This window comes from Taudactylus pleione, unplaced genomic scaffold (genome assembly GCF_031769625.1).
Source record: "Taudactylus pleione unplaced genomic scaffold, aTauple2 ptg000757l, whole genome shotgun sequence".
Classification (NCBI taxonomy): Eukaryota; Metazoa; Chordata; class Amphibia; order Anura; family Myobatrachidae; genus Taudactylus; species Taudactylus pleione.
Window position 1 is genome coordinate 826,002 of NW_028285159.1, and position 21,285 is coordinate 847,286.

At 42.7% G+C, this 21,285-nt stretch overlaps 1 protein-coding gene across 2 annotated transcripts in view; it reads left to right on the forward strand.

Moving 5' to 3' along the window:
• The window catches only part of CCDC171 (coiled-coil domain containing 171), a 135,174-nt gene that overhangs the window by 93,002 nt on the left and 20,887 nt on the right, over positions 1-21,285 (forward strand). For both annotated transcript variants that reach the window (XM_088457322.1, XM_088457323.1), the window contains 5 exons: positions 3,652-3,840; positions 5,014-5,506; positions 6,073-6,189; positions 11,499-11,710; positions 14,262-14,444. In XM_088457322.1, coding sequence (XP_088313448.1) covers positions 3,652-3,840; positions 5,014-5,506; positions 6,073-6,189; positions 11,499-11,710; positions 14,262-14,444 — 1,194 coding nt within the window. The remainder of the gene's footprint in view (positions 1-3,651; positions 3,841-5,013; positions 5,507-6,072; positions 6,190-11,498; positions 11,711-14,261; positions 14,445-21,285) is intronic.

Sequence of the window (21,285 nt, forward strand, 5' to 3'; positions counted from 1 at the left end):
CTGACAAAACAACAAGCTATCTATGTACGGGTCAAGAACAAGAGACGAGGAGGCTCTTCTGGTAGATGCTTTGTCGGTCCGGTGGACCTTCCAGTTTGCGTACCTCTTCCCTCCGTTCTCCCGTCTTTCTCAAGTACTTCAGAAGTTCAAGCAAGAAGGAGGCACGCTCCTGTTGATAGCTCCAGCGTGGCCCAGCGGTCAAGGGTACTCAGATCTTCGCAGTCTCTCCATAGACACTCCGATGCTGTTGTCTCAACGTCCGGACCTATTGTCTCAAAGTCCTTGCCATTACCCGGACCTGGGTCGTCTGTCTTTGACGGCGTGGTTGTTGACACAGCCCTTTTTAAGGTCCAGGGGTTTTTCCGGCTCTGTAGTTAGCACCATGCTCAGAGCTCGGAAGCCTGCTTCTGCAAGAATTTACCACAGAGTGTGGCAAACTTTCTTTGAATGGTGCCGACGTAGAGGCTATGATCCTCAGGTGTTTAGGATATCCAGGGTTTTGGCTTTCCTACAGACGGCCTTAGATCACGGTCTTCTCCTTGCTTCCCTGAAGGTGCAGGTTTCTGCCCTATCAGTGTGGTTTCAGTGTAGGATTGCTACCCTTCCTGATGTCCGCATCTTTATGCAAGGTGTACTTCTTATTTAGCCTCCCTTTGTTCCACCAGTGGCTCCTTGGGATTTGGCTGTGGTCCTGAGGGCTCTCCAAGGACCGCCGTTTCAACCACTTAGCTCAGTGGATTTAAAATGGCTTACAGCAAGACTGTGTTTCTTCTGGCCTTTGCTTCGGCCAGTAGGGTGTCCGATTTGGGGGCTCTCTCATGTCGCCCTCCCTTCGCACTCGCTCTGGTTTCCTACCTAAGGTGGTATCTAGTTTCCACATTAATGAGGAAATTATAGTACCGGCCTTTAATTCCCCAGACCTCTCAGCTGGTGAGGCCTCCTTGGATGTGGTACGTGCTCTAAGGATTTATGTTGACCGTACCAATTCATTTTGGAAGTCGGACTCTTTGTTTGTCCTCTATGGTTTCCGTAAGAAGGGTTGGCCTGCCACTAAGCAGACTTTGGCAGGGTGGATTCGTATGGCGATTTCTGAGGCTTAACATTCATGAGGGCCTTCCTGTACCATCCTCTGTCGAAGCTCATTCTACTCTGTCTGTAGGTCCTTCGTGGGCAGCTCGTCGTGGTGCCTCTGCTGTTCAGCTCTGCAAGGCAGCCACGTGGTCTTCTGCCCATATCTTTGTGAGGTATTATGCATCTCAGGATGCTTCCTTCAGGGGGCGGATTCTCCTTTCAGCACAGGAGCGTCCCCACCCTTAAAGGATACTGCTTTGGGACATCCCCAAGGTATCCTGTGGATACCCTATGGACCCTGAAGTAGAAAATATGAGATATGGTAAGAACTTACTCTTGTTAACTCTATTTCTAGGAAGTCCATAGGTACCACAGGGCTCCCGCCCTGTCGCACTTGTACTGCAGATGGGCTTTGTTCTGGTCACCGGTTTTTCTGTCTCCTTCTGGTGAGAATGTGATTCTTGTGTGTTCCAGACTTTCTTCTCTCTCTCTTTCTTCTCCTCCTTCGGCCTATGGCTTGTTACGTAACTGATTTGCCTTGGCTCGGGGGCGGGGTATAGGAGGGGGACCCCAGTGCATCCTGGGAGGCTGAAAAATTAACTATGAGGTGCCCGATGTCTGCCGCCCTCGCTCTACCCCAAGGTATCCTGTGGAACCCTATAGACGTCGTAGAAATAGAGATAACAAGGGTAAGTTCTTACCATATCTCATATTTTCCAGTTGCTGCCAGCTGGCTTCATTGTGCTTTCTTAAGTATTCACCATCTCTGATGCCCTTTATCTCACCTGGGTAAAAATTTCCATCATATTCAACATAGAACCAGTCACCAACGTTAACTATGTCATCTGAAGTCACTGTGACAGTTACATTAATATACTACGATCTTTTAGCAGCATAAATATACTAAAATGTTAGTGGTTATGTGAAATTTAATTTTCATGTATTGTGTCATGGAATGACCCATAGATAGATATGTAGCAGGTGTAGCATATCTTTTTCTAATATCTAGGGGCCAGGATGAAAGTGTAGGAGCCAGACCACCGTCCACCCAAAAAAATTACAGGAGTGAGGAGCACAGCTCTGTGTGTTACGCAACTGTTATGCACACTATACTAGTCCACAAGATGGATGCCGTTGAATGAATATAGTAAAATGGAGGCACCTCACTGATCTGCAAAGCTCCCCTGCTCCACCCCCCTCCAGTAATAACAGACAACATTTGCACATAAATCAATGTTGCCAGAAAGTGCCCCCCTACCCCCTCCCCGGGGCCACATTCCTGAGCACCTACCCCCCCCCCCCCCCCAGATCAACCAACCCCCACAGCCACACTAATTAGATGGCCCCCACAGGCAAACCACCACAGCCACATTGCTGTGCAGCTACCCCCTGGGCAACATATCCCCACCCCCACCCCCCCCCCCCCCCCCCCCCCCGCGGCCACATTACTGAGCAGCAAACTTACCCTCCCCTCGGGGAAGCCAACCCCAATGGTCACACAACTAAAGGGGAACACGCTGGCAAACCACCCCTCTGGAACCATCCAGACACCCCCCCTGTGGTCACACCACTATCCCTCTGAAGCTGCTCCGCAATCCATGGCTATGCATAAGACCCCTCTTACCTCCGGAGAGCTCTAGGCATGCAGCCGGAGTTAGGAGACATCAGACAGCTGGGACAGAGAGGAGTCGCCGCTGCAGGCCGGGACAGAGAGGAGTCGCTGCAGGCTGGGATGGAGAGGCACAGCAGTCACCGCAGGCGACTCTCGGCACATGTGCATGAAATGACTGCCGCAATACAACAGACACAAATCTCCACTGGGGCTGACGATTCAGCCCTCCCTACAAAATCTGGTAGCCAGGCAGCAAAATCTGGTCGCCGTGGCGACTTGGCCCCCAGGATTTGTCGAGCCCTGGTGTATGAGAACACATTTGTACATGTTTCAATATAGATATTGTTGAAACATCAATCTTAAGGTGCCTACACACTTAGCGATGTGTACAATTTTCCTTGAAACTCGTCCCCGGCAGCTCTGTATATTGGACACATTAAACACCAAATCGTGTGCAAACGGTCTATCATGCATCCAGACTTTTTCCAGTGCATTTGTGTCCCAGATTGGCAGATCTGCCCTACAGCACGGCAGATCTGAAGATGCAATGTACGACCAGCGGGGATGCGTATCGTATCATGATTGTGAGTGGGGACTCATGATTTGGGCATATTTTACACGATCTGTCGTTCCGATGCGTCGGAATCGGCCAGATCGGGTAAAATATCGCCAAGTGTGTAGGCACCTTTAGACCATTATATAAGACATTAACGTTTCATTTGCTATTTGTTGCTACAGTGTTACCCAAAAATCGATCCTATAATCTATAATTATGTTTAGTATCGATGTTGTGGCAGATGTTATCCCTACCAAATATATAATAACGATCTCACATAGATTGTTATATGGAAGTATTTTTTGGTTATTCATTGATTTGTTTGGCAATTGAATAAACCTAGAAATGACCCAGTGTTGCCAGTAAGTTGTGTTGAAGTTATTGTGCCCTTATGCTATTTCTCTTTGATTAGGTGTCTAATTTAGAAGATGTTTGCAAGAACAAGGTTGATGTGCTGAGAGATCTGCAGCAGAGCCATGACGGCTTACTAAAGAAACTATCTGAGCAGTGGAAAGCAGAGCAACATGCCTGGCAGAAACAAAACAAGGATTTAGAAGAACATTATTCCTCTCTCCTTAGGGAGCTTCATGCAAGGGCACAGGTACAAGAGTGTTACATTGCCTTGTCTTTATTGACAGTTTTTGTGTAGTTCAGTTCACACTTTTCTACTAAATACGGTGATTAGTGTCTTGATAGTTCATTATTAAATAGGGATTTTAAATGAGCTGATGTTGATCATGTAGAGGGTGAGTGTATGAATATGTCTGAAGATGCACAAATTGGCATATTCTTGTTGAATACACTCTGCTACAGCATGTATATGGGTTGGGTGTTGTATTGGTCATATATTATAAACTAGAAGTAATAAGTCAGTGTTGCTTACAATTTTTGTGAGACTATGAGGTCAATCCAATTACATGCGAAGGGTGCGAGTTGTTGTTGCAACGGCGTTAACATGCCGGCAACGGCACTACATCTCGCACCCCTTGCGGCTGGCTCCGAGCCCAAATTCACACAGTTTTGCTCGGAGCTTTTCTTGGGACTGCTTTTATTAACTTTCCAACATATTTTTTGGTTTTGATTAACTTTTAGAAAAAAACATATATAAAGGAGCCTTTGCTAGAGCAGACACTACTGATAACAGCACTTTTAATTATTGATCAAATTCAGTTACTTAAAAAATGGGACAAAGAAAGTTCTGATCTGAAAATATACTTAATCTTTCTTCAACATTTTATGTAAATTTTCTGGTTGCTACAGAACAGTATTCATCTTTTAACGTGTGTGCAAGTTCGGTGATAGGAGCCATTGTTGGTGCTCTGTGTTAACCACATGAGGCATAATGATGCATACACTGCCATTTTACAATGTAAACCTATTGGAGGTTAACGAACAGTTTCCTAGACTTGCTAAGGTCTTTCTAGATTTTAGAGAAATGTGTTCTTGTTACACATGATTCAGTGTCCATGCATCAGTAAAGTTGAACTGCATTCAGTCCTAACATGAATGGTGAGTTAGCACTGTGTTGGTAATGGCCACCTCTATGGTTATTTTTGGTTTGTGTTCTTAAATACGAGTGGATTCCTTCTACTATTAGAGATCCACTTTTCAGCCTCTACCTGGAGAACCTGAAGGACTGTGTCAGTGGGACTGTTACGATCAATACATGTCTAGGTACTGATTTAATTTCCAACAAAAAAACAAAAGAATGTTCTTATAATGCATTTTGATGACTTAAGTGATGTTTAATGGTGCCTTTATTTTTGCATTACAGAAATTTCAGAGGCTAGCAGAAAAATCAAAAGACAAGTTTACAATTTCTGAGAAAACAAAAGATCAGCTGGCCCTAGAAAATGTACACCTAAAAAAACTGCTAATCAACATGGAAAAGGACCATAAGTCTCTTCTTGCTGCCTGTGCTCTCTTGGCCGGTACATTATATCCACTGTATAGTAGAACTTGCTCTTTAGCCGCACAGAGAAGTTTCCTCCAAGATCAAATGAACACTTATGTAGACGTTCAGAATGAGATGCGCACACTAGTTCAAGCACTGTCTGATAATGAGGTTAAGAAAAAGAGACGTAGAAACCATTCCAGATGCATGAAGTATGTGTTTCGGCGAGGTGTCATAGTGGTCTTGGCCGTTAACAGACTTAAACATCTTGGTGGATCCAGTAGTACTCTCTTCACATGGATGGATGGCATGAGGAAGGGACCCAGAATTTTGGTGTGTCCAGGAGGAGCCCATACCAAGCACAGAATATCAGGTAAAACAATTACTGCACAATTTTGATATAAATAATAATTTGGAAATGTACCTTAGAAATCAATAATCCGTTCAGTAGAGGACTGTAAGTCTCTCATTGCTGCACTGGCTTTATGCAAAGATACTTTTGCACAGTGTTTATAATTCATTCTATACCATGCTGTTTCCTTGAAAGTAGGTGTATAAAGTTTTGTGTTGTGTTTAATGTGGATGTGTGCTCATTTAGCAGATATTGTATTAATGAGGACGAGTTTAACAAATGTATGTACTTACTAACCTATATTTATGTGTAGAAAAAATAATCTGCACTTAATACAATTCGAGAAATGAATAACACTGTGAGCACAAATGGTGCTGTAGTCCATTGTTATCAATAATAATTTTTCTAATACAATTTTGAACGTTAGTGCTATTACTGGTTGCTAATTTGCTATAGGTTACATCACCTTTTTGGTCACAGTCACCTGAGCATCAAAGTTCAGAATTTGTTATGCACTATAGTGTGATAAAAAGGCAATATACTGAAAATATGGAACTTTAGTTAACCACTAAATTTCCCATGTCTAGGACCAGAAGATAAGCAGATGCATTGTCAAGAAGCTTGGAAATGGCTTACCAACACCGATCTTCTGTCCGCCGTTGTTAGTGCAATGGGCGAATTAATTGCACTATTAAACAAGAAAGGTACATTTTGCTCATCTTTGTTTCCATATATTCGAATTCTGTCAAGTTACATATCTATTGTCATTCTCTAAGTGTATTATACTCGTTTTCATTAGTTAAAGGAATAACTTGTACTCATGAACAGTTTACTAGTATATGTATAACCTGATTCACTGGATTCTACCATAGCTCTGACAATGTTTTTTCCCACATATTCCATAAATCTCTATTGAGTTTTGACTCTGATGTGGTTTAATGAGGCCTTCACCGAACTGGGTAAGCTGAAGTTAGACAACGTTTTGCTTTCATATTTTTTCATAGATTGTCTTCTTAAAACACTTCAGCAACTACATGAAGATTTTGTACTTCCTCTTGGCCATTTGTACAGGTGCTTACAACTCCACGAAGCTCTGCATGACCAGTTTGGTGAGGTGCCTCATATCCATTTCCCTGCTCATGACTCTTCTCTTTATTTGACACTTAATTTAATATTTCTCCCTGAAGGGCTCTCGCCCTTAAAATCACGATATAATTGCCAAGCTTTGGTCAATGACACCACTGACCCTGAGAAAGACATGTGTTCCAATAGATATGCTATCCATAAATGTCACAGAGTTTGGGATTTCTGGCGTACATAGATATATAAATGTTGCATTCCAAATTAATCAGTGCAGTCTCATAAAGCAATTTGTTGCATCCGTTTGCGACAAAGATGCCTTTTTGCCCGAAAGAGAGGCAAAGAAGTCTCTTTGCACAAGCTGATACGCACAGGACTTAGCGTCTCACTCGCGTCAGGTGTCTCTTGCCATATCGAGGGTAGGGGGTATATTTACGAAAGTGAGTTTTTAGCAGTGGAGATGTTGCCCATAGCAACCAATCAGATTTTACTTAACATTTAACTAGCACCTTCTAGAAGATAATAGCTAGAATCTGATTGGTTGCTATGGGCAACATCTCCACTTCTAAAAACTCTCACTGTAGTAGATTTACCCCTAGGTGTATGCGGACACATCTGTAATAGTTGGTTTCTGAAGGTAAGGGGAACTCCCAGGCCAATATGCAATTATGTATTCCCCCTTCCCTTTCTTAGACAGGGTAGTAGAGCAAGCCCACTCTCTCTATGTTCCAGGACGTGCTCTGGCCAATCAACAGAGCAAAGGGAGGAGTGTGCATTCCCCCTCTCCCCCTGCTCCAGGAAGCGCTTTGGTAAATCGGCAGAGCAATCGGAGGGAAAGTGCGCTTTCCTGCGCTCCCCCTGTTCCAGGACACGTTCTAGACAATTAGCAGAGCAAGGAGAGGAGAGTTTGTTCTCCTGATCTCCCCCTGCTCCAGGATGCGCTCTGGACAATTAGCAGAGCAAGGGGAGGAGAGTGTGCTTTCCTGCTCTCCCCCTGCTCCAGGACACGCTCTAGACCACAGGTTCTCAAACTCTGTCCCCAGGACCACAAACAGTGCATGTTTTCCAGGTCTCCACACAGAATCACAAGTGAAATAATTAGCTCCACCTGTGAATCTTTTAAACAGTGTCAGTGAGTAATGACTACACCTGTGCACCTGCTGGGGTGACTTGGAAAAGAGGAACTGTGTGGGGTCCTGAGGACCAAGTTTGAGAACCACTGCTCTAGAAAATTTGCAGAGCAAGGAGTGGAGTGTGTGCTTTCCTGGTCTCCCCCTATTCCAGGACACACTCTGGACAATCAGCAGAGCAAGGAGAGGAGAGTGTGCTTTCCTGATCTCCCCCTATTCCAGGACACGCTCTGGACAATGAGCAGAGCTAGGGGAGGAGAGTGTGTTCTCCTGATACCCCCCCTATTCCAGAACATGCTCTGGACAATTAGCAGAGCTAGGGGTGGAGAGTGTGCTTTCCTGCTCTCCCCCTGCTCTAGAATGAAGAAAACTGTGCTAGTATACAGACATTGACATCTAAAAAATAGTTTTATTACAATAGCGAATAGGAATATCAATAAAAACATATAACAATACCAAGGAGATTATTGAGATGAATGGTGGATCAGAGGATATAATAATGAGCGATGTACAATAAAAATACCAGCAAATACATGTAGCAATACACAAAAAAGGAAAAAATAAATGTAGGCTGATGTATAATTAATGAATATGAAGACAAACAATAAAAATAGTGATAAAACTATTTTTTAGATGTCAATGTCTGTATACTAGCGCAGTTTTCTTCATTCTATTGTATGTCCTTTGTGGGGTTGCAATTTCCCCTTATTTTTTAGACTGCTGCAGTTACAGTTATTACTAGTGTAATCAAGCGCCTTGGGTGTATTTTCTCCTTCTCCCCCTGCTCTAGGAAGTGCTCTGGTAAATCAACAGAGCAAGGGGAGGATAGTGTGCTATCCTGATTTTCTGGATACAGGGCCTGATTCAGAGATTTACGCTAATGCTATCGCAACTGCGATCTCGTGCGTCGCAATTGTGAAAATATGCTAATATCTTACAAAGCATACCCCGAGCTTAGGGATGCCTACTGCTGCCTTCCCACATGCGTCCGACGACCTGCAATAGAGTACGTATCGGGAACATAGCCACAGATCGGGCAGCCACGCAGCTTTGTCTGACCTGTCTCAACAACTGTATCTCTCCTGACACAGTGAGAGCTCTTATGATGTGAAGGAGGTCACAATGGCTAATTTATGCACGGCCATGAAGCGAAGTTTAAATGGTCCCGACACACCTGCGTTTGCCTAATCCACCCCAGCCCCACCCCACCCCCATTAAATTGGCTAAATATTGCTCAATCTGCATAAATATCGGCATTGTTTAAATCTCTGAATCAGGTCCACTGTGCGGCTTGTCAAAATAAAGTCCAATTTGTTCCCTGGCTTCCTGCAGCATCAGAGAGGAGCCAGGAGCAGGCAGGCAGATGCAGACTTATTGGGACGGGAAATATGTAAACTACAATGGTTAAAGAGAACATGGGAGAAAAGGGGTGTTTGGTATGTAAAGAACTACTTTGAGTGTGTGTTTTGGGTACATTAAGGTTCATTTACATTTATTTTTTTATCTTTAAAATGTTGTATCACGTATGTGGATGTGTGTCATAGCAGTGTGTCGTAGCAGAAAAACTTTTGAGAACTACTGTCCTATACAACAGAAAACAATAAGAAGTAGGGAATATCCTTAGGTTGTCCATGTATTAAAACAGTATGCTTCCATATTACCCCTACACAATTTCGGCATTTCATTCAAACGAAAAAAAACAAAACAACATAATCCTATTTAATATACTATTTGGAAAGGTGACTATTAACGCCAAAACAAGAACCATAAACTATTTATTGGTTGTATTGAGACACAAAACAAATTGGACACACATTTGCTGTAAGCTCACTCTTCTGCAATTTTAATAAAAAAATAAATAAAAAACACAACACTGAGCATTTTGGGTGCTCTTTGTGAAAATTCAAAGAAAACAAGGAGGAATTGTATGGGTGCTGCATACACAAATTACTGATACTAATGTTTGCATGCGACCAGCTCAAAAAGTTCCAGGTATGGCTCAATATGGGAGAGAAAAAGCCTCAGTAGTGTATGGTTTATGTATCTTACCCTGCAGAAAGAAATCTTGTGCATGTGAGCAAATTTCCATTGCATCATTCTCGCATTTAGATAAAAATATCCTGATTCGACCAGTTACTCCTGTCACTCCTATTTGGACATCATCCATCCTTGTTCAGTACTTAAAAAGCTTAAAAATAAGACCCAATGGCAAATACACTGGATGGTGCATGTTGCACATTTTATAACATATTGAGATAGTTAAAACTTGCAACATTGTGATTGAGCACTGGGTTTGAGTGTCCATCCAGATAACGTATGCACCAAATTCTTCCACTGCTGGAGGTGGATGTCATCCCTCTTCTGCATGGAAAAATGTTGTCACTCCAAATGTTGAAACTCCCCGCAGTACATACTTCCGCCACCAGATTACACTTTTAAGAACCGTACTGCTTCATGAGTAGTACATATTTTCTGTGCTCTATGTACTATGCTTTTATAAAGTAATATTTTGTGCCTTATCATAAATGAATTGTAGCGTTTGTGGTCTGAGCTAATGTTGAGTCACAGGCAGATGAATAGTGATTGCTAGTTATTGACCTTTACATTTTACATCTGCCCAGACCACAGATGTGCTTAATTTAATTTAACAATGTCTCAAGAAAATAAACAACCACTATCTATTTCTGATTATTATCTTTATTTTATAGTCTCCTTGTTGTGTTTTGGTGGTGGTTGATTTTTTTATTTTTTGTATTTGCTTTACACCTATTATTGTGACACAAGTCCTGTACTGATCAGCCTAGGGCTGTAGCAGAGGTCACCACACAATAACTTAAAAGGGGCCACATTGTTTGAAAGATGGTACTATTCTCTTTCAAACAGTTGTGTCACTTAGGCTGAGCACACATTAGACAATATATAGTCTGTTATATAGTTTTGAAACCGTTTAGAATGATATATAGTATATTGCGCACATAGACTCTAATATGCACCCGCGATTGTGTGCTCCTGTGGGTCGTCAGCGACGTCACATCTGCTGTTCTGCACAGCAGATGTGACGATCCGGCAGCATGCTCCTTGATACAGCCACAATATATTGCTCGCTATATCATTCTGTGTGTACGGGTGACCAGTGTATCGTTACATCGGCTGTCCCATCGGCCACGATCCAGGATCGTCTAATGCAGTGTTGGCTAACCTTGACACTCCAGCTGTTATGGAACTACATAACCCAGCATGCACTGCTACAGTTTTGCTATTAGGGCATGCTAAAACTGTGGCAGGGCATGCTGGGATATATAGTTCCACAACAGCTGGAGTGTCAAGGTTAGCCAACACTGGTCTAATGTGTACTCACCTTCAGTCTTTAGGTGTCTGGATGTAGAAGATTGGGCACTTTTATCCTATGACTCTTCTGTAGTACAGTGACTTCCCCCAACATACCGAAAGGAAATACCGATGTATGACTGGTGCGTTCCTTTTTACTTATTTGTACTCAATGTATGATGAGATGCTCCTCCTTAGCGCTTTACAACTATTTGTGTTGGACGAGTCCCACTTGTCCTTAGAATCAGTGGTCCTAGTGCACTTGTATTTACACACACACTAATTCACTATTTAGTCATGGCATTGCAAATATTTACCCATAGCTTAGAGTTATTGTAGGAGAAATCTTACTGCATGGACTACACAATTGCAACAGAGTCCCCAGCGTTGAAAGCCAGTTTAAAACGTTACATTTTATACAACCTGGTTTATTAGCTACCGTTACTTCATGTTTTTCTACTACCTTTCGTCTATAGACCCAAATTCTGGATCTCCGGAACAGATCATTGATGCAGCCAAGAATTGCTTTTCAAAGCTGATGAACAAACTGGATGAGCAGATTGAAACTAGAGACAGTTGTTCTATCGTTGTATACCCTGACTCCCTTGTACACAGACTTGCATGTGGGCTTGATAAAATCAACTCCCAAAAATCAAGTTTGGGTCTTAAAAGTACCACTCCTATTATGGTATGTAACTGCCTAATGTGTAGGTGCTGTTTGTATCGGTGACCTTGACATTGCCATATACAGTTAGGTGCATAAATATTGGGACATTGACAGAATTTTCATATTTTAGCCTCTATTCACCACCACAATGGCTTTGAAATGAAACAAACAAGATGTGCTTTATCTGCAGACTTTCACATTTAATTTGAGGGTAGTTACATCCAAATCAGGTGAACGGTGTAGGAATTACAACGGTTTCTATATGTGCCTCCCACTTTTTAAGGGGCCAAAAGTAATCGGACAAACTATACAATCCTAAATCTAACTTTCACTTTTTAATACTTTATTGCAAATCCTTTGCAGGCAATTACAGCCTGAAGTCTGGAACGCATAGACATCACCAGATGCTGGGTTTCATCCCTGGTGATGCTCTGCCAGGCCTCTACTGCAAATGTCTTCAGTTCCTGCTTGTTCTTGGGACATTTTCCCTTCAGTTTTGTCTTCATCAAGTGAAATGCATGCTCAATTGGATTCAGGTCAGGGGATTGACTTGGCCATTGCATAACATTCCACTTTTTAGCCTTAAAAAACTCTTTGGTTGCTTTTGCAGTATGCTTTGGGTCATTGTCCATCTGCACTGTGAAGCGCCCTCCAATGAGTTCTGAAGCATTTGAATGAATATGAGCATATAATATTGCCCGAAACACTTCAGAATTCATTCTGCTGCTTTTGACAGCAGTCACAACATCAATAAATACAAGGGAACCAGTTCCATTGGCAGCCATACATACCCACGCCATGACACTACCACCACCATGCTTCACTAATGAAGTGGTATGTTTTGGATCATGAGCAGTTCCTTTCCTTCTCCATACTCTTCTCTTCCCATCACTCTGGTACAAGTTGATCTTTGTCTCATCTGTCCATAGGATGTTGTTCCAGAACTGTAATGGCTTTTTTAGATGTTGTTTAGAGTTTGCCAATCTGGTCTTCCTGTTTTTGCGGCTCACCAATGGTTTACATCTTGTGGTGAACCCTCTATATTCACTCTTGTGAAGTCTTCTCTTGATTATTGACTTTGACACATATATACCTACCTCCTGGAGAGTGTTCTTGATTTGGCCAACTGTTGTGAAGGGGTTTTTCTTCACCAGGGAAATAATTCTTCTGTCATCCACCACAGTTGTTTTCCGTGGTCTTCCGGGTCTTTTGGTGTTGCTGAGCTCTCTGGTGCGTTCTTTCTTTTTAAGAATGTTCCAAACAGTTGATTTGGCCACACCTAATGTTTTTGCTATCTCTCTGATGGGTTTGTTTTGATTTTGCAGCCTAATGATGGCTTGCTTCACTGATGGTGACAACTCTTTGGATCTCATATTGAGAGTCGACAGCAACTGATTCCAAATGCAAATGTCACACCTAGAATCAACTCCAGACCTTTTACCTGCTTAATTCATAATGAAATAACGAGGGAATAGCCCACACCTGTCCATGAAATAGCTTTTGAGTTGATAGTCCCATTACTTTTGGCCCCTTAAAAAGTGGGAGGCACATATAGAAACCGTTGTAATTCCTACACCTGATTTGGATGTAATTACCCTCAAATTAAACCTGAAAGTCTGCAGTTAAAGCACATCTTGTTTATTTCATTTCAAAGCCATTGTGGTGGTGAATAGAGGCCAAAATATGAAAATTCTGTCAATGTCCCAATATTTATGCACCTGACTGTACCCAATCGTTCAGAATCACAATATATGATAGATGCTGAACTTAAGAAACGTGCACTTGGAGGCAGTGGCGTAACGTGGAGGGGTGAGCAGGACATGTGCCCTGGGCGCCGCTAGACCAGGGCATGTGCGGTCCGCAGCACTACACATTAAAACAAACACATGTGTCTTATGTGTGAAAGGCACTACCGATGGGGGCACTGTATATTGGGCAGTGCTTAAGGGGCTCTACTGGGGGCACTGCATAAGGGGTACTAGTGGGGGCACTGTAGTAGGGGCACTGTATTTTGGTCACTACTGGGGGCACTGTATATGGGGCACTGTATATGGGGGACTACTGGGGGCACTGCATAATGGGCACCACTACAATAAGGGGCACTACTACTGGGGCACTGCATAACGGGCGCTACTGTAGGGACCATTGCATAAAGGGCATTGCTACTGGGGACATTGCTTGAGGTGCACTATTACAGTGGACATTGTATAAGGGGCACTACTACAGTGGGCATTGTATAAGGGGCACTACTACTGGGAGTATTAAGGTGCATATGGACTTGAAAGGAATGTCCCCAGAGTGACGAGAAATGGTTGACACGCCCCCATTTTCCAGTGACCACGCCCACTTTTTAGGTGGTGGTGGGGGTGGCTCTATTTTCCATCTTGCCCTGGGCTCCAAATATACCCTAGTTAGGCCACTGCTTGGAAGTTCAGACCTTAAATGACTTTGTTAGCCACACATGACACTTTCCTCGTGTAGTAATTTTTTTTATTTAAATATACCCCAGTTATAGTTTAATGTCATTTAGAAACCACTGCTACTTAATTAGCTTCCTATGCTCTCCTAATAGAAGTGCCTGGCTGCTTTGAAAAAACAAATCCTTGGGTTCACACAGCGGCTTCATACAGCTGAATTGGAGAGGCGATCGTTGCGCCTAGAGCTTTCTGACTTTAAGCAAAAAAGCAGCAAGTGCAGCAGAAACGCTGACCGCGCAGAGAGTCCTAAGGAACAAATCCAACCATGCCAGGAATCTGTAAGTACAGAGCCATAACCTACACAAAGTGTTGCTGTTATATCTTAATTAGGATTATGAAGCACAAATGCAAATATGCTTTGTTCCCACTGAAAGACCTTTGCTTTCCATTCACTGCTTATTCACATACTGTATATGTGTTTTAGGGGGTCAATTCAATTAGTTGTGAGTTTGCAAATGTGAGTTTGTATCATGACACTCTCATACATCGTACAAATGCTCATATGCAAGACGCAGTGAGGGTGCGCGACTTTTCTACGAGATGCGACCTGGGAGAAGTGCATGAGAAAGTGGGCAAACCATCCTGGACCCCAAAAAAATTGCAACTGAGATAGCAGGGCCATAAAGAAGGCTATTAGTGACCATAAGGAAAGACTTAGGTTTTTAAATGGTGTTGAATGGCTGTTTTTTTTACACTTTTTATTAATGGTTAAAGAATTATAACAAGCAAGTGTTTACCCCCAAAATGCTGGAAAGACTGTAATTTGCTGCTAGAGAAAAATGTCTGTATAGTAGTTTTTCAGTGTTTTTATACAAGTTTGTAAAAAGTTCGAATTCAAACCTTTCTACCTCTAATCTGCAAGTTCAAAAACCCCTCTCACATCAACACAACACCTCCACATACCTAGTCCACTTCATTTGCACCTCCACATATCTTCCCCACATCATTTACAACTCCACATACCTGGCCCACTTAATTTACACCTCCACATATCTGCCCCACATCATTTACACCTCCACATACCTGTCCTACATCATTTACACCTTCACATACCTGTCCCACATCATTTACACCTCCACATACCTGTCCCACATCATTTACACCTCCACATACCTGTCCCACATCATTTACACCTCCACATACCTGTCCCACATCAATTACACCTCCACATACCTGTCTTACAACATTTATACCTCCACATACCTGTCCCACATCATTTACACCTCCGCATACCTGTCCCCCATCATTTACACCATCACATACTATTCTAGATCATGTACACCTCCACATACCTGCCCCTCATGATTTACACCTCCACATACCTGACTCCATTTACACCTCCACATACCTGCCCCTCATCATTTACACCTCCACATACCTGCCCCACATAATTTACACACCTACGTACCTGTCCCACACCATTTACACCTCCACATACCTGCCCCTCATCATTTACACCTCCACATACCTGTCCCACATTATTTACACCACCTCATACCTGTCCCACATAATTTACACCTCCACGCACCTGTCCCGCATCATTCACACCTCCACATACCTGACTAACTTCATTTACACGTCCACATACCTGGCTAACTTAATTTACACCTCCACATACTTGTCCCACATCATTTACACCTCCACATACCTGTCCAACATCATTTACACCTCCACATACCTGTCCTACATCATTTACACCTCTACATACCTGACTCACTCCATTTATACCTCCACATACCTGACTCCATTTACACCTCCACATACTTGACTCACTCCATTTATACCTCCACATACCTGACTCCATTTACACCTCCATATACCTGTCCTACATCATTTACACCTCCACATACCTGTCCCACATCATTTACACCTCCACATACCTGTCCCATATCATTTACACCTCCACATACCTGTCCCACATCATTTACACCTCCACATTCCTGTCCCACATCATTTACACCTCCACATACCTGACTCACTCCATTTATACCTCCACGTACCTGACTCTATTTTTAAACCTCCACATACCTGTCCTACATCATTTACACCTCCACATACCTGTCCTACAACAGTTACACCTCCACATACCTGTCCCACATCATTTACACCTCCACATACCTGTCCTACAACAGTTACACCTCCACATACCTGTCCCACATCATTTACACCTCCACATACCTGTCCCACATCATTTACACCTCCACATACCTGTCCAACATCATTTACACCTCCACATACCTGTCCCACATCATTTACACCTCCACATACCTATCCCACATCATTTACACCTCCACATACCAGTCCCCCATCATTTACACCTTCACATATCTGTCCCACATCATTTACTCCTCCACATACCTATCCCACATCATTTAAACCTCCACATACCAGTTCGCCATCATTTACACCTTCACATACCTATCCCACATCATTTACACCTCCACATACCTGTCCCATATCATTTACACCTCCACATACCTGTCCCACATCATTTACACCTCCACATTCCTGTCCCACATCATTTACACCTCCACATACCTGACTCACTCCATTTATACCTCCACGTACCTGACTCCATTTACACCTCCACATACCTGTCCTACATCATTTACACCTCCACATACCTGTCCTACAACAGTTACACCTCCACATACCTGTCCCACATCATTTACACCTCCACATACCTGTCCTACAACAGTTACACCTCCACATACCTGTCCCACATCATTTACACCTCCACATACCTGTCCCACATCATTTACACCTCCACATACCTGTCCCACATCATTTACACCTCCACATACCTGTCCCACATCATTTACACCTCCACATACCTATCCCACATCATTTACACCTCCACATACCAGTCCCCCATCATTTACTCCTCCACATACCTATCCCACATCATTTAAACCTCCACATACCAGTTCGCCATAATTTACACCTTCACATACCTATCCCACATCATTTACACCTCCACATACCTGTCCCACATCATTTACACCTCCACATACCTGTCCTACATCATTTACACCTTCACACATCTGTCCCACATCATTTACACCTCCACATACCTGTTCTACATCATTTACACCTCCACATACCTGTCTACACATCATTTACACCTCCACATACCTGACTAACTTCATTTACAACTCCTCATACCTGTCCAACATCATTTACACCTCCACATACCTGACTCACTCCATTTACACCTTCACATACCAGTCCCCCATCATTTACACCTTCACATATCTGTCCCACATCATTTACACCTCCACATACCTATCCCACATCATTTAAACCTCCACATACCAGTCCCCCATCATTTACACCTTCACATACCTATCCCACATCATTTACACCTCCACATACCTGTCCCACATCATTTACACCTCCACATTCCTGTCCCACATAATTTACACATCCACATACCTGTCCCACATCATTTACTGCTCCACATACCTGTCCCCCATCATTTATACCTCCACATACCTGTCCTACATCATTTACACCTCCACATACCTGTCCTACATCATTTACACCTCCACATACCTGTCCCCCATCATTTACACCATCACATACTATTCTAGATCATGTACACCTCCACATACCTGCCCCTCATGATTTACACCTCCACATACCTGTCCCACATCATTTACACCTCCACATACCTGCCCCACATAATTTACACCTCTACATACCTGTCCCACACCATTTACACCTCCACGCACCTGTCCCGCATCATTCACACCTCCACATACCTGACTAACTTAATTTACACGTCCACATACCTGGCTAACTTAATTTACACCTCCACATACTTGTCCCACATCATTTACACCTCCACATACCTGATTCACTTCATTTACACCTCCACATACCTGTCCAACATCATTTACACCTCCACATACCTGTCCTACATCATTTACACCTCTACATACCTGACTCACTCCATTTATACCTCCACATACCTGACTCCATTTACACCTCCACATACTTGACTCTCTCCATTTATACCTCCACATACCTGACTCCATTTACACCTCCACATACCTGTCCTACATCATTTACACCTCCACATACCTGTCCCACATCATTTACACCTCCACATACCTGTCCCATATCATTTACACCTCCACATACCTGTCCCACATCATTTACACCTCCACATACCTGACTCACTCCATTTATACCTCCAAATACCTGACTCCATTTACACCTCCACATACCTGTCCTACATCATTTACACCTCCACATACCTGTCCTACAACAGTTACACCTCCACATACCTGTCCCACATCATTTACACCTCCACATACCTGTCCTACAACAGTTACACCTCCACATACCTGTCCTACAACAGTTACACCTCCACATACCTGTCCCACATCATTTACACCTCCACATACCTGTCCCACATCATTTACACCTCCACATATCTTCCCCACATCATTTACAACTCCACATACCTGGCCCACTTAATTTACACCTCCACATATCTGCCCCACATCATTTACACCTCCACATACCTATCCCACATCATTTACACCTCCACATACCAGTCCCCCATCATTTACACCTTCACATATCTGTCCCACATAATTTACACCTCCACATACCTGTCCTACATCATTTAAACCTCCACATACCAGTTCCCCATCATTTACACCTTCACATACCTATCCCACATCATTTACACCTCCACATACCTGTCCCACATCATTTACACCTCCACATACCTGTCCTACATCATTTACACCTTCACACATCTGTCCCACATCATTTACACCTCCACATACCTGTTCTACATCATTTACACCTCCACATACCTGTCTACACATCATTTACACCTCCACATACCTGACTAACTTCATTTACAACTCCTCATACCTGTCCAACATCATTTACACCTCCACATACCTGACTCACTCCATTTACACCTTCACATACCAGTCCCCCATCATTTACACCTTCGCATATCTGTCCTACATCATTTAACCCATTTTTGAGCTTTATTTTTTAGAGAAATTCACCTGAAAATGTACATGTCTTGATTGGCCAAATTATGCTACAGTATCTAAACCACTCCAAGTGCCTGATTATTCATTGGGCGGGGTATGCCAGATCTGCACTGTACCCCGGATTATTACCTAAAAATAAAGATTTTTCACTACCTTTTCACCTGCTCATGGGGGTGCACCCAAAAAATTGTGAATTTCTTCAGAAATATCAATGCAAACTTGGAATTGGATTGCCAATACAATTCACAGTATGAGTTTGCTGTGAGAAAACGGTGCACAGGACACAACTCCCACCTAATTGAATTGACCCCTATGTATTAATTGCTTGGCTGAAAGCTTAGTGCTTGTTGGTGTGTGATGGATCCATGAACCACAAAACACCAGCTTAGAAAATGATGTGGGCAAGGAAGTAGATTAGAAGATTAATCCTTACTAGGTCATGTCACCACTAGCCTTGGAATCAAAATGTTTGCTGACCGTGCAGCCAAGAAGCAGTATTCTGCATATCAGGCCATCTGACTGGTGGACTGCAGGCCAAGCCTTCACCTTTCCTGACAATCCCCATTTTAGAAACTCATGAAAAGAGACCATAGGATGTGATTACAGCATGTGTCATCTTCTTTGTGATAAATATTTGGATAACGCGTCGCTGCTTTGCAACTGCAATATTTGATTGTAATAGGCCATTCAGCAATAAAGGACTTTTTTTGAAAAAAATGTTTGAATGAAACCCATCAAGCCCTAAAGTGCCATGGTTTTACTGTATTAAATTCACCACATCTCAAATTAGGACATGTAAATCCTTTAATATACAAGACACAAGTTACTACTATTTAGAAGTGTTTGCTTACCAAATTGTTAGCATACCCCCAGCAGGTGGAATTATAGTATAGCATGTGGCATATATTACGCCGGTATGCTGTCGGGAGGTTGATAGTAGTTGTGTCGACACTGACGGTATTGACAGTAGAATGCCAGTGCCAGCATGCTGACATGGCTGTAATGCTACATAAATCATTACAACCGTGCTGGCATAATGGTGCTGGTATTGTACTGTTGATAGTCAGTGTTCATATTTAGACCATCTGATACTGTATGTATCCCATTACCCATTACAGGTAAATGCTACCTGTTTTGTAGTCCACTTAAATATAAAAGTTGAAAATACCATCCGTTTTTGCCCAGATGCACGAGACAGTACAGTTTTTTTTATACCTTATGAAAACAGGACAGTGTATGTCTCCTGCAGAGACGTGGACCATTCTGAGTGCCTACTGCACAGGTACTGGGCTCTCATACAGCCATTGGTTCTTTTATGCCAACCTGGAGCCATAGCGAATGGTTTTCAGCAGATGCATTCTATTTAGAACAATGTGCAAACAGTGATTGCAAACACATTGGGCCGAATCCAATTCTCTGTAAACTAGATCTTGCAACTTTTTACTGCTGGTAAATCCCACTGCTGCAATTTTCTGCTGTTCAATTAGAAATCTGCAATAAGTGGGTTTCAGTGGGAACATTTGCAGCTTATTGTTAGGTGCGTATTCAAAATAAATCCTTATATTACCTTGAAAATGTCATGTTGTGGTGCAGTAACTATGATACACCTCTCCCTGAATAATACTGTATTAAGTGTTTAAATAGTAAAATATGCGCAATAAAGACGTCATCTTTCATGCTATTTCTTAAATATGTAGAATTTTTTTTTTTATAATACGGAGCTGAGTGACAAAATATGGGGTCCTTCCTGACCATTTCTGGGTCCCATCATAATTTATGCTTTAAAGCTACCCACATGCCTCCACACATCCCGAAATACCCCTAGAATTCCCATCTGATACCCCAAACAGCATCAGACCACCCACATGCCCCTTAAATGCATGTTTAATGCCTCAATGATCCTACAGGTGCTATGACTTGTCTGTACACAAAACCCATAGTGAATAAGACATTAGGTAATAAAATGCATATTTATCAAAGAATATGTGTGGTATATCCCAGAAAACAAATGTTTTCAGAGGTGGTATGTAAATATTAATAACTACCAGGATGTATGTACAGGGGGCCAGAGGTGATATTCCAGATATCTGCTGCA